Source organism: Lissotriton helveticus, chromosome 1_2 (assembly GCF_964261635.1).
Source record: "Lissotriton helveticus chromosome 1_2, aLisHel1.1, whole genome shotgun sequence".
NCBI classification, from domain to species: Eukaryota; Metazoa; Chordata; class Amphibia; order Caudata; family Salamandridae; genus Lissotriton; species Lissotriton helveticus.
Genome location: NC_136058.1, coordinates 311,015,655 through 311,029,407, shown reverse-complemented (window position 1 = coordinate 311,029,407; position 13,753 = coordinate 311,015,655). Strand labels below are relative to the sequence as shown.

The following is a 13,753-nucleotide window of genomic DNA, read 5'->3' as shown; positions in this document are numbered from 1 at the left end:
TTCTCCCAAACTAAGGCGATACTCTGTAGAGTTCCAACTCAAATATACCCGTAATTCATCTCTAGGGTAAGATGGAGTATTATTGACGTCTTTAATCATATCAATAATTCCCTGGACCAAAGCTTTGTTGGCTGAGTTGTATTTAGTGGACCGTGGTGGACGCGGAGGATAGGTCTCAAGGGCATATGAAAAAATGGTCTGAAAGGCATGAAATGATCCATTATAGCTGAAAGGCAAGACTAGATAGGGAATGCCTTTATCCATAGTGTGAGGTATCAAACCACACACCCAGCAGTCTGTAGTATTGACTACCAGTTGGTGTTGATGCAAGAGCTGTACAAATGTATTGTTAATAAATTCTGAGCGTCGAGCTTGTTCATGTTCAGGAAATGAGTGAAAAGAATGCATAGAAGAAACCGTAGAAGTAGTAGGATCAAGGGGAGGTACTGTAGTTACTGGCATAAAAATCAAATGTACACCAAAGACGATTCCACCCACCAACGTTATCAAAACAATTAAGAATGTAACTGCACATTGCATTAGAAAGCATTTGCTGTGTAGTATTCTGTACAGTCTATTTCTGCGAACATAAATTATATTTTCTCGTTGTAGCTCAGGAAGCTCCATCTTCTACGACCGTTCGCGACCACTGATGATGTGTACGTAGATGAAAATGCCTCTATCAGCCCTGGGAGTTCCCAGAACTAACAGAAAGATCGACCTTGTGTCTGACCCCCGCAGATTCAACTAGGCACACAGCCACGACCCTACGGCTACCCAGACGGCAAGGCAATTTTAAAACAAAAAAAGAAACAATACAAAGTATTAGCAAACTTCCTGGCTGGAGGCAATGTATAGCAAATTCAAATCTGAAAATAGGCAGTTTCCTGCTTTATTTGTCCATATTGCGAGAACGTAAGTTGTATCTCAGTTTTGCAGGAGCTGTCTGATCTGGAAACAATGTATTTTCAGCTGACGTTGCAATGTTCACGTTCGCAGATGGCAAATGTTCTTTTGGTGCAGATGGCAAATGTTCGTTGGGTGCAGATGGCAAATGTTCAGGGTTCAAAAGAGCAGTTTCAGGAGGAGAGTCAGAATTTGGTGAATCCGTGATTAGTTCTGCATCGCTGAAAGGTATGAACCTGGGGATTTGTTCCGTTTCAGAGGTACCGATTCCTTTCTTTACCCAGTTGTCGTAAGGAAGTGGCAGAGGCACACGTTTAGCATGTGTCGTGTGGATCCAGTGTTTTCTCCCGGCCACACGAATAGCAGTTCTCGTTGCTAGCAGGACTTGGAAAGGGCCAATAAATCTGGGCTGAAGATTTTTTGTTCTTGCAAAATTTCTGATGACCACCTGATCACCCGGTTTCAGCTGATGGCCTGGACTCTCCGGTGGCTTTGGCAATGCATCGAAAACCTGTTGGTGAATAAGACTCAATTTAGCAGTCAAGTCGAAAAGGTAATCAATTAACATTGGGTATTCCAGCTGCTTAAATTCTTTCGGTCTAGGTACCCCCCAAACATTTGCAGGACGGCCAAAAACTATTTCGTAAGGACTAAGCCCTACTCTAGAATGTACAGTTGCTCTTGTTGATAGCAAAGCCAAAGGCAATGCGTCTGGCCAGGACAAACCCGTGGATGCTTGTATCTTAGCAAGTTTCAGTTTAAGGGTGCCATTGTAACCCTCGACTAAACCCGCGGACTGGGGATGATTCGCACTATGAAACTTCTGCCTGATCCCTAGGCCGGCACACACACTCTGCATAACTTTCCCTACGAACTCACTTCCGTTGTCTGACCATACAATCCGTGGCATTCCGTATCTGGGGAAGTATTCTTTAAGAAGAATTTTGGCAGTGGATAAGGCAGTATTGTCCTTCAGTGGGTATGCTTCGATCCATCTGGAGAAAGCACAAACTACCACTAGGACGTATTTCAGATTATTGCAACGATCCATGTGAATGAAGTCTAGCTGGATCACCTCAAAGGGGCAGGAAGGAGGAGCGAAGTGACCTGCAGGTGTGGGGATTCCCTTGCCAGGATTATGCATCAAGCATACCATACAATTTCTCACCACTCTCTCTGCACACTTACTAATCCCGTCATTCTTCCAGACCGGAGCCAACATCTTACAAATCCCTTTTGAACTGATGTGCGCTGTTCCATGTGCCATCGTTACTACTGCAAGCACATACGCATCAGGCAACATCCAACGCTGTTGTTCCGACAAGTCAATCCAACACCCACTCGAGTCCAATTTACCCGCGCTCTCTCTCCATGCAAGTTTTTCCTCCTCAGTCGCCTCTTTCTGAATTTCTTTCACGCTTTCCACTGTGTCCTCACACATTCCAGACTCAGAAATCCATCTTGCAGACGTTGCAACATACATTCTATTCATCATATTTCTAGCTGTCTGTTTTGCAGTTTCATCAGCAAAAGCATTCCCACGACCAACATCATCCGTGATTGCTTTATGAGCACTGCATTTCACAATCGCAACTTCAGTCGGCAAGGTTAGAGATTCCAACAAGTCATTAACTAGCTGACCATGTTGAATCTTAGTCCCATGGGACGTAATGAAACCTCTCTCTTTCCACAAACGGCCAAAACTATGGGCCACGCCGAACGCGTACTGACTATCTGTGAACACATTCACTCTCTTTCCCTTAGCTAAAACGCACGCTCTTGTCAGCGCGATCAATTCTGCAGCCTGGGCAGAATTCTGACTCACTCTCGCAGTCTCCACAATCGTACTCAAAGTTGTTACTGCATAAGCAGCAGTCACATCACCATTCTCCAATTTGAAGCAAGACCCGTCAACATACAACGTGCCATCTGGATCTGACAACGGAGTATTTTTTAGATCGATTCGTCCTTTTGTTTCTTCCTCAGTTTTGAAACAACAGTCGTGTGGTTCGGAATCACTCGACTCTTGGCTAGTCGGCAACAATGTTGCTGGATTCAATACATTGCATCTTTTGATCTGAATATGACTAGCTAACAGTGTCAGTTCATAACCTGATAATCTAGCACTGGTAAGGTGTTGTGTCTTGGTTCGGTTCATGAGTGTATCCACCGCATGAGGAACCATAACCACTAGCATGTTGTTCATTACTAAACCAGCAGATTGTCGAATGGAAGCTGCAGCTGCGGCTGTAGCTCTCAAGCAACTAGGCAATGCTCTAGCTACTGGATCTAATGTTGATGAAAAATACGCACAAGGGCGTTGTTTATCACCAAATTTCTGCGTCAAAACACTCAATGCACAACCTTCTCTCTCGTGGACATAGAGCGTGAATGGCTTACTGTAGTCGGGTGTACCCAATACAGGTGCTGAACACAGTGCATTTCGTAACTCAGAAAAACTCTGCTGACATTCAGCAGACCATGGTACCGGACTCGGGACACCTTTCCCAGTCAAGGCTACCAATGGTTTTGCTAGAAGAGAAAAATTTGGGATCCATTGCCTACAATATGAGGTAATACCCAAAAAGGCACGTACTTCTCTCTGCGTGCTAGGAACATTCATCTGTGTAATTGCTTTTATTCTCTCTGGGGTCAACTTCCTTCCCTCCTTTGACAAGAGATGACCTAGGTAGGTCACTTCTTGGCAGCAGTATTGCATTTTTGAAGGTGACACCTTGTGATTCAAATCTGACAAGTGATGCAATAAAGAAATCGTAGCTGTTTTGCAAGTTTCCTTGTCATCGGCAGCCACTAGAAGATCATCGACATACTGTATTAAAGCAGAACCACGAGGAAGTACGAAGGAATCTAACTGGCTTTTTAATGCTTGACTGTAAATGGATGGGCTTTCACAATAGCCTTGTGGAGCGCGTTTAAATCTAAAACTTCGTCCTCCTAGAGAGAAACCGAAGATATCTCTGCTTTCCTCGGCTATCGGAATGCTGAAAAAGGCATTTTTCAAGTCGACAACCGAAAACCATGCTGCTGTAGCTGGAATCAACGTTAACAATGCAGTAATGTCTGGAACCACAGGAAACTGTGGGATCACAATTTTATTAACCTCTCTAAGATCAATTACGAACCTATATACTGGAGGCTTTGTTGGGTCAGTTCGTTTCAAAATAGGCAGTACAGGACTATTACAGACATTACTTCTAGTTTCTTCTATAACGTTTTTCTTGATCAGGTCTTGTACTATCAGTAGGAGCGCACGCTCACCTTCACTAGAGATTCTGTATTGTGGAATTCGTGGAAGTTTAACATTTGCTTTTAAAGTTACTACATAGGGTGGAATTTCCAAGAGACCTACATCATTAGGACCAGTCGCCCAAAGAGTATCAGGGAGTGAACGCAGCTCTGGTGGGAGCGCATCCATCGACAAGTACATCGGGGAGATTATTCTTTTACCCAACGTAAGCTGTACTCCTGCTGGAGAACAGTACAATGTCGCGTACAGGCGTTTTAACAAGTCTAAACCAAGCAGATTTTCGTTACAACCTGTCGTCAAAATCAAGGGTGCTTTCAATTGACGGGGTCCAACAGAAATAGACAAAGGACCAGAAACAGGGTTGTGAACAGGGGCGCCCGAAAAACCTACTGAAACGTTTGTTGAGCCAGACAAAGGTGCGCCAGGGAGTTTCGCATGTATGATAGAACTTTTTGCTGCACCAGTATCCAACAGAAACGGTTCGACTATACCTGATGTTGCTACTGCGACATAAGGCCCACTCTGATCTACTGGAACTGATACTACTCCCTCTCTTTGTCCATGGCTGTCCTAGTATTCACTTTGCTGAACTTCCTCACTAGTTTCATAATAGTCTTCGACATGATACTGTGGAGACCTATTCTGTTGGGCAGATTGTCCATTTCGCTGGTCGAAATAATTAGAGGGGCGATCACTCGTCTGTGGAGGCATAGCACCTCGTCCTCGACCTCTAGAATTTTGCATAGAACTACCACGACCTCTCTGAGCTGCCACAGTATTATTTTGCATTCGAACTGGACATTCACTTTTGTAATGACCTTCCTTTTTGCAATAAGCACATTGATTCCATTGGTATTGTGGCCTTTGAAAATTATAATCCGTTCTTTGATATGACCCTTGCTGCATATTCGTTTGATTCATGCGAGGCGGATAAGCTTGCTGTAAAAGTACTTTAGTTTTTAAATCTTTCGTCTTTTTATCTGATTTTTCCTTCTCTTCTTTATCCCTATTTTCATAGTACTGAGCAGTCGCAAGTATTTGCGCAGTCGTAGAGACAGCCCACGCACTTTCAGAATTCTTTAATTTACTACTAAGTTCTGGCAACAGATTGTGCACAAATTTATCAACAAATAATCTCTGGCCTCCTTCTGTGCTCATATCCTGACCACTATGATCCACGAAAGTCTCTTCGAATCTTGTGAAAAAGTCGGAGACGCTTTCGTCTTTCTTTTGTTTGCACGCGGACAATTTGTCCCAGTTAACGCGCAATGCTGGCATCAAGGTTTTCATTAAATCGATTATTCTACCAGGCAAATTAGCAATTAAAGGTTCAGGTTTGGAACCACCTATTTGTTGACCATCCGCTGCAATTATAGCTGCCCAGTCACCACCTAGGGCAACTGGATGATTCTCTTTACGAATTTTAGCCCAAATTGGTTGCGGTACTACATTACCAAATAGCAGATCTATGTCAGCGAGATTCAATACACAAGCGTCAACTGTTTGAGCCAACTCTTTGTAGTACCCTGCAGGATTTTTACGCGGATCTGGCAAAGCCTGTTTCACTGCTAATACTTCAGCTCGCTTCCATGGAATATGTATCCATACTCTCTGGAATTGGGCCGGAGCGGCTGCAATACCAAGGTTTGCATTAGCTTGCACAGCTTCACGCCAAATTGGTGGAACCTCTCTCATTGGATATTGACGATTTCGTTTCGTACTACGTTTCTCTAATTCTCTCGGTGAAAGAAGGGATGAGTCATTCCTATAACTTAAAATCAGTTCCATCGCTTCTTTTATATTTTGTCCAACTATCATACCTGCAGCAAACTCTTTCTGAACATTAATTAATTCTCCTATATTTGATTCAGGGTCATCCTCTTCCAATTCCTCACGTAGAAGGAAACACATTTCATCGAACACATATCGTTGTGTCGGTTCGTTCCATTGCATAAATGTATCTAATACATTTTGTACATTATATCTTCCAACTTTCGAAACCCATCTAAGAGCAGTGGAATCTAATATTCCTCTTTCTTCAGTACTGGGAAGCTGACTACGTCTCTGCACAGAGTCAGAGGTAGGAGTCTTAATCAGAGTTTTATAGAAGGGAGATAGAATATTAGAGACAGAATCAGTGATTCTTCGACGAACAGAAAGCGGAGTCATAATATTAGCAGAGGCAGTGAATAGAGTAGCAGTTGGAACAGATAGATCAGGAACAGTAGGAGTAGCAGGAAAAATAGCTTGTGAAGTAGCAGGTGTGAGCGACACAGGCATAGGAAAAGAAGCCGGCAACCCTAGAAGAGGGGTTGTCGAAGGAACATTAATATTGACCACAGGAGGTACAGGAACTTGATTCAGGGGAGCGGGAACAGGGACACCAGGTTGTCCAGCAACCGGTAATTGAACATTCGGTATAGGTGGAGCCGTAGCACCCTGTGCATACGGTGGGGGTGATCGTAACAAGTAAGACAACAGGGGATCCTTTTCAGGGTCCTCTACTATCTTAGCCGTACTCGATGGCAAAGCAGGATAGCACTTGTCTATCGCTAAATTACGCTCTCTATCGGCCACCTCCATCGCTTTCTCAGACTCGTTGAGTTGCAGCTGCCTAGCAGACTGTTCTAAAGTCAACTCTTGCTCTTTCTGTTCTTTCTTCAACTTTTTAATTTCTCTCTGTTTAGATTCTTTTCGCCAATAACGGAAAGAATCAAACATTGCCGGCCGGGCTTTCTTCTTAAACAACCTTCTTTCTAGATTATCGAGAACTTCAGGTTCAAAACTACCATGTAGTGGCCAACTAAGGACATCATCTTTCTCTGTGTAGCGGATCCATATCTCATTATAAGAGATAGGGCCCACACCAAATTTGCAATAAAGATCATAAAGGGGAGTTCCAATCGGAGGAACCAAACACGAGTCCTCCAACTGGGAATCACTGTTGCAACTAAAGCAAGACAACATACAATTTTTCCGACTTACCATTTTATAATCCGGAACACAAAACAAACAAGACACAAACAGAAAAGATGCGCACTCGAACCAAGAACTTAGGCCTACCAGAACTGACAATTGTATCGATACCTGAACTGAACAGAATGATTATCGTAACCAGAATAACCAGCGATAACCTTACAGAACGGAACTGTACTGAGAACTAAAAGGATTATCCAAATAGGAGCAACCCTTACAAAATAACCAACTAGCAACCACTAAATACTTAACTGAGGCACTGAAGACGTCACCAAGGAGAAACCCGTCACGTTTCGCCGTACTGAGGACTGCACCTCGGGTCCAAGACAGGGCGACGGTCAAGGCAACGGACCACTGTAGCCGTCTGAACGGGAACCCTCGTGGAAGAGAACGTCGGGGCCACTTTTGCGATATGCCGGGATCGATGAAGTGGGGCGCCTCCCTCTGAAATCTTCACACGAAGCTCCTCGAACTCTTCAGGCTTTTGGACCGGTACCGAATGACGTCGCCCCACGTTGGGCGCCAATTGGAGTTCTGGACTTTTTGGTTCCGTCCAGAGGTGTCAGGGACAACACCCGAAGACCTCGGAGTTCAACCTGTCTTGGTGCACAAACAAACAGAAACACGGGCTTCTCGATGGTGGCGTCAAAGACCAAAGGTTTATTACTGCAGGGACACAGAAGTCACAGAGACTACACATGGGCAGTATCTAGGAGCCTGTTCGATTTGTACAAAGAGGGTTGCTCCTTATATACTAAATATTGGGCTTCAGGCAAATTCTTTACATGTTACCACAGTTCTAAACATTCGTGTCTTAAACAATAAATATTTGGCGTTGCACAGGGATCGTCAACAGTATCTGATGTCAAAACATTACGAATGAGGGGTTCCCACTAGTCCATCATAATCCCATGTCAATTCTTCATTCAAGACCCGGACCGCCTCATCGTAAATTTCGTTACCTCCCCCTAATAAAGGCCCAGAAGGAAAGGAGCAGAGCCAGGTGTAGAAGATAGAAAGACAGGATAAGAAATGTTTGTGGGTCGTAAATGGGCACGGTTACCAGTTTCGGCCGCCTAATCATGATCAGGCCAACGAACACAAGAACCAGTATAGCAGGACTGGCCTCAGGCTGGGGAGGCAGTTCTTGCCGAGTCATGCTGCCACAGCGTTGCTGGCCTAAGGTGCACGTGTCACTAGCAAGGTGAATCGCCGGTTAAAGCCTACGTGTCCTTAAATGAAAAGGGGTCATTGCGTGTCCATTGACTATGTGAGGGCAAGGAATACAAAATGGCTTCCGTGTTCTAAGATGGATGCCATGGGTAAATCACAAATGTGTTGGTAACAGGAGTGCTCTTGCTCGTAGCATAGCGAAAACATCAGGATATACTAAATGGATCATTTGCGGTTCACTGATACCAAAATTATGTATTTACGACAATGTTAAAAACACGAGTAAAATCGTCACGGAACCTCACCATCCTACCGCTGGATCATGAAACGTCAGCTACGGCATTCCTAGAATCAACTGAAAGTGCGGCGCATCAATCAGATCGAATTGTATGGTTTCAAAGTGGTCAGCTCCGAACTGCATGATGAGGGGCTTTGTGTGGTAGCGTATAGGTCCGGACGTCAGGGCAGTCCCGTCCACTGCCTTTACAGGTTCAGGGTGGTCTTTCTTTTGTAGAGGCACCCCCAGGTCTTCCGCGTATGTACGATCGATGAAGTTGCCTGTGGCACCGGAGTCCAGTAAGGCCGGGACTAGCTTGAGTACCCAGTCCTCCAACCACAAGGAAACACACACATTAATGTGTGGTACAGTGCGCTGCACTGTGTTGGCGATGACACAAGACTCTTCTTTAGTATCGTGCCCCAACCCTGGGGTCTCACACAGGCTCGGGCTACTCGTTTTCCGGGTTCTCCTGGGGTTCCCACACCCTCTGAGCGATAGCTTGGGTCTTAAGAGGCGACGCCTTGAACGGGGGTGTATTCCGTGTTTTACAGTCCTTGATGAAGTGACCTGCTTTGCCACAGTACAGACAAAGACGAAGCCTCCGTCTTTTGTCCCGTTCTTCAGCGCTCAAGGGACCTCGCGTCCCTCCAATTTGCATATGTTCTGGTGCATCTGTAGCTGGAGTTCCTTCTCCTGGAACAGCCCTAGACCGAGGGAGAAAGAATTTGCAGTCACCTTTGCTTTTATCAGTCTTCCTCTCCTGGAGCCGATGATCCAGTTGAATAGTGAGGTCATTCAATTCCTCACAAGTCTGAGGCAAATGGTGAACCTGGGCTAGGACGTCCTTCAGCTCACCCCGCAGGCCTTGGTAGAACAATGACGTTCTTTTGTTCGGTGGCCAGCCAATTTCTACCACGAGGCGGTTGAAGGTGGTTACGTAAACAAGCATGTCCTGGGAGCCTTGTTTCAGTGTGAGCAGCTCCTTATCGGAGGACAGCAGGTGTGTCTTCCTGTCGAACAGCTTGCCCATCTCCGTGCAGAACTCGTCGAAATTGTGTATCAACTGATCATCCCTCTCTATTTATGGTATGGACCAGCTAGCGGCGTTTTCCGCCCAGGTACGACATAACAAAGGTCGTTTTGGTTTGGTCGTCCTGAAAGAGGGAAGGCTTACACAGGAAATGTAGTCTGCACTTGTGCAGGAATATACCGAACTTCTTGGGGTATCCAAAAAAACGTGCGGAGGCCGCAAGGGGTATTTGCGGAGAGTGGACCACTTGAATTGGGGGGGCCTCTCTGCCTTCTGAGCCGTTTCTTGTCTGTGCTACAGACCCACTCTGGGGAGGTGGCAACGTCTAGTTCCTGATGTACTGTCTCCCAGACTGGGAGGGGCCCGACCTGCTCAATCCTGCGACCTCTCTGTGCATAGTGCCTATTTCATTTCTTAGGTCCTGCATTTCACTCCGAAACGCACCGACCTCTGTTTGTAGCGCCGTCATAGTCTATCAAAGAGGCAAGGACGGAGCTCACATCCATCGCTCAGGCTGGATAACAGTCGTGGGCTTGTCACTCTGTCGTACTCCCCCAAGGGTGCACTAACCTTGATAGCGAGATCCAGCGGGAGCGATGTCTAGTTCTCAAAGCCCCCCCCCCCCCGACACTGTCCCCCCCCCCCCCGACACTGGGCATCCGTGAGCTTCCCCCCGGTTCCTACCGCATTTACTCCGTAGTCAGGTACCCCCTCCTTTCCGGCAAAAGAAAAGGCAAAAACCAAAGAAAGTTAGCTGCCACACAGGTGCGCCAGTTTGGCGCGTGCAGCGAGTCCGCAAGGTGCTTCCTTCAGCGTCCCGGGTACCTTCTGCAGTCTCGAGGTGTAGGTTGTAGCACAGCTACCCCTACGCAGGCAAGATGGTGCCGGCTGGCGCAGGAGGGCGCGCCGGCAAAGATTCCTCGGGAGTTGTCCGGCAAAGTCAGGAAGGCAGGAAGTTCCACGGCAAGTAGCGTGAAGAGCCGACTCCAGCTCCGACTGAAGGAAACAGTGACAAGCACTGGATCCCCCTAGTGGATGGAATTATAAACCGCCCGTCCTCCAGGTAACAACCGGTGCTCGTCCAGGTGTTTGCTGGGAGACGTAGTCCTCCCGGCCCTACTACACACGTCGGACCGTGACAGTCAGACACATTTTCTGCACAATATATCGCACAAGGAATGCTCACAAAGCATGACAAACTACACAAACAGGAATGCACATTGTAATTGTATTTATCTAGCGCATACTACCCCTGATGAGGTGTTGAAGCTCATTTTGGCAAGTAGCCTGCTAATCCAGAACCTCAAAAGGATTATTGGAGGGTTAGCATTAGGAGATATGTGTTAATTTGAGCTGTGCACATGTAAGTCTGTTAGTTCAAATGACTAGGATAAAGGAGGGATAAAAGAGGAAAGAGTCTAGAAGGTGTTATTTGGGAGATCATAGAAGTAAGACCACTGATGAGGTATCAAAGCGCTTTTCAGCAGTAGCATGTTACTCTGGAACTCAGAGAGGATTAGTGGTGGGTAAGGTACTGTGACCCTCTTTCAGCCTCCTAGGCTTACCTGTAGGCTCGTCTAAGAAGTTGCCAAGCAATGACGAAATCACTGCAACTGGAAAAGGGGTGTGTTCAACTTTCTAATCCCAAGCTGTGTCCTATAGAACTGGTAGGAAAAGGTATATGTAGGGGCAAAGAGGGTCAGGAAAAACTGGGTTTAGCTGCTAGCAGCATTATGTTTGGTTAACTGTGAGCAGAATTTTAGAGAATTCACAAACTTTTACACAAGCGCAGCTTGTCACCAAAAATACTGTACATTCCACCAGAGTACAGAGGCAATTATAGTGACAGATGCTCATATTTAATTATCTTGAAGGACAAAATCAAACTGAAAATTCTTGTATCTTTAAAACGCAATTGCTTTTTGGGCTTGGAAGACTTAGTGTGGGTGGCGGCAAGTGGAGTCAGTAAATTGTTGGAGTAGCCAATGTATTTATTATTTGAATCTGTGTATTGACTATTTAAATGATTGAAGAAACTAATGTTGTTACGTTACGTTTTTTACAGTTACACATGATGATCCTTGGAGTAAGTACATTTTAGCATCTGTATGTAGAAATTAATATTTGTTATGCTCTTTATGATAAGTAGGACCGCAACATTTTGTTAATGAACAAAAACTCTTTAACAGCAATACGGCTGCAGCATGTAATTCAGGGAACACAAGCTTCATTGAACAAAACGCCACAATAAATGAGAACACATATGAAACAACATTCGTAGATAATGAAAACACAAAAAACAATAATCAACGCACTAAATATTCCAGGAGAAGTCAATTGTTTGATAAAACAGTATCTGATACTCTGATTTCATGCCTCTTTCCTAATCTCTACTTCTAGGTATCCCTGCTTGCTAATGCCGGAACTGCAGTCTGCTTTTGTTTCTGATTAATACCCAGCTTTTGAGTGTCTCATATGCATGCATAGACTTATGCAGTTTACCTTCATACTCAGCATTTACATTCTAGGAGACAGGCTCAGTATATAGTGGCCACCTATGGTGAGGCACTGTGCACTGAGTCCAGGCAACACTTGGTGAGAGTGCTTAGATCCCTGATAACCAAAGCTCTCAAGGGCTAGCGATGGAGAGCAGCTAAGGCTTATTCAGGAGGGTGTAAAGGGGGTGCATTTACCACACAGTCAGCAAGCTTTCACGCAAGCAAGAAAGAACCACATCAGTGTTTAGAAAAATTCTGTAGTATTTATTTACACAACACTAAGAATTAACTTGGTATATCTCCTACCCGGAGATATCAAATGTACATAAGAAATACTACAGGTAAGTAGCATGGAAAAACACATGGTGCACTACAGGTGGCCAAACCATATACAAAGAAGGTGGTGTAAGAGGTAAGTACCAAAACTAGACTGTCTCCCTAGAATGGAGGAGCCCAAGGGAAGCAAGGAATCACAAACGGTGAGGAGCTGGGGACCTCAGGGCGACCAGGTGCAGAGTGGTTACACTGGGTCAAATGTCCTTAGGATAACACAGTGTAAGTTGTGGTTGGTATTTTCTTGTTTTGGTACCCTTCGCAAAGGACTCCGAAGATGCCAATGAGTTCAAGGGAGGTTGGAGCGCCACCCCACCCATTGATACCCAGGGAACCAGGATACCTACACTAGGGAGCCTAGGTGCAATAGGTGCAAAGTGGTATCGGAACCGCCCATAGAATCCAATGGAGGGTCTTGGAAGTCGAGCAGCTGCAGCGACTCATGACCCAGGACGGTGGAACCCAAATGTGGATTCCGGATGAGAAGTACCTGAAAGCATAGGGAACAGAGTCCAAACCACCTGTAGGTGTCTAGGAGGCACAGGAGCACAATGTCACCCGTTGTCAGAGGGACTTGCTGTAGCACAACGGTCTTGATGAATCAGCTTTGGAGCCCAGGCGACGATGCAGGAGCACAGAAGCTGTCCACACGCTGTCCCTCAGCAGATGAGGAATAGAGGAAGGTCAGTGGCTGACAGGACCACCAAAAAGCCTTGCCAGCACAACAGTCATGTGAAGGAAAAGATGCTTGAATGCAGACCAGCAAGGTCTGTGGGACTAACCCAGCAAGGTTAAGTCACAGCCAGCCCTCAGCACACAGGAGAGCCAGCAGGAAGCGTTGGAACCCCCACAAGGACACTCTGGCAGCAGGACCAGGAAGTTGCAGGAAAACTCAATAGCACACAGTAGATGGAGGTAGCCCACAGTGCAGAGGATGCAGACAGGATGCCGTTTTTAGAGCTGTGCGAGGCTGGGGCTTCCTAGACTGCCATGATCTTTAGTGAGGATAGTCAACAAGCCTTGGCAACAGCTGACAGGTACAGCTGTGCACAGGGAAGCAGTTCAGGTCGGCTGGAGAGGAATTACAGTCTCCCAAGTTGCAGGGATGAATGGTCAGGCCTTTGGGGAGCCAACAAACTGCCACATGTGTTGCAGAGCCAGGAGGTGTCTGTGGGACATCAGAATCAGCAGACCAGTCAGCGATGTTGGGATGCCTGCGGATGCAGGAAAGTGACTCCTTCACTCCAAGGGAGATTCCTTCTTGCTTGGATGCATGCAGAGTCCTTGCT

General features: G+C 45.9%; 1 protein-coding gene across 1 annotated transcript in view; it reads left to right on the top strand.

Annotated features, from left to right (window-relative positions):
- Positions 1-13,753, top strand: part of LOC144802321 (HORMA domain-containing protein 1-like) — a 1,664,778-nt gene that overhangs the window by 675,107 nt on the left and 975,918 nt on the right. Inside the window, exon 7 of the mRNA XM_078671804.1 lies at positions 11,699-11,719. Within this exon, the coding sequence (XP_078527930.1) occupies positions 11,699-11,719 (21 nt within the window). The remainder of the gene's footprint in view (positions 1-11,698; positions 11,720-13,753) is intronic.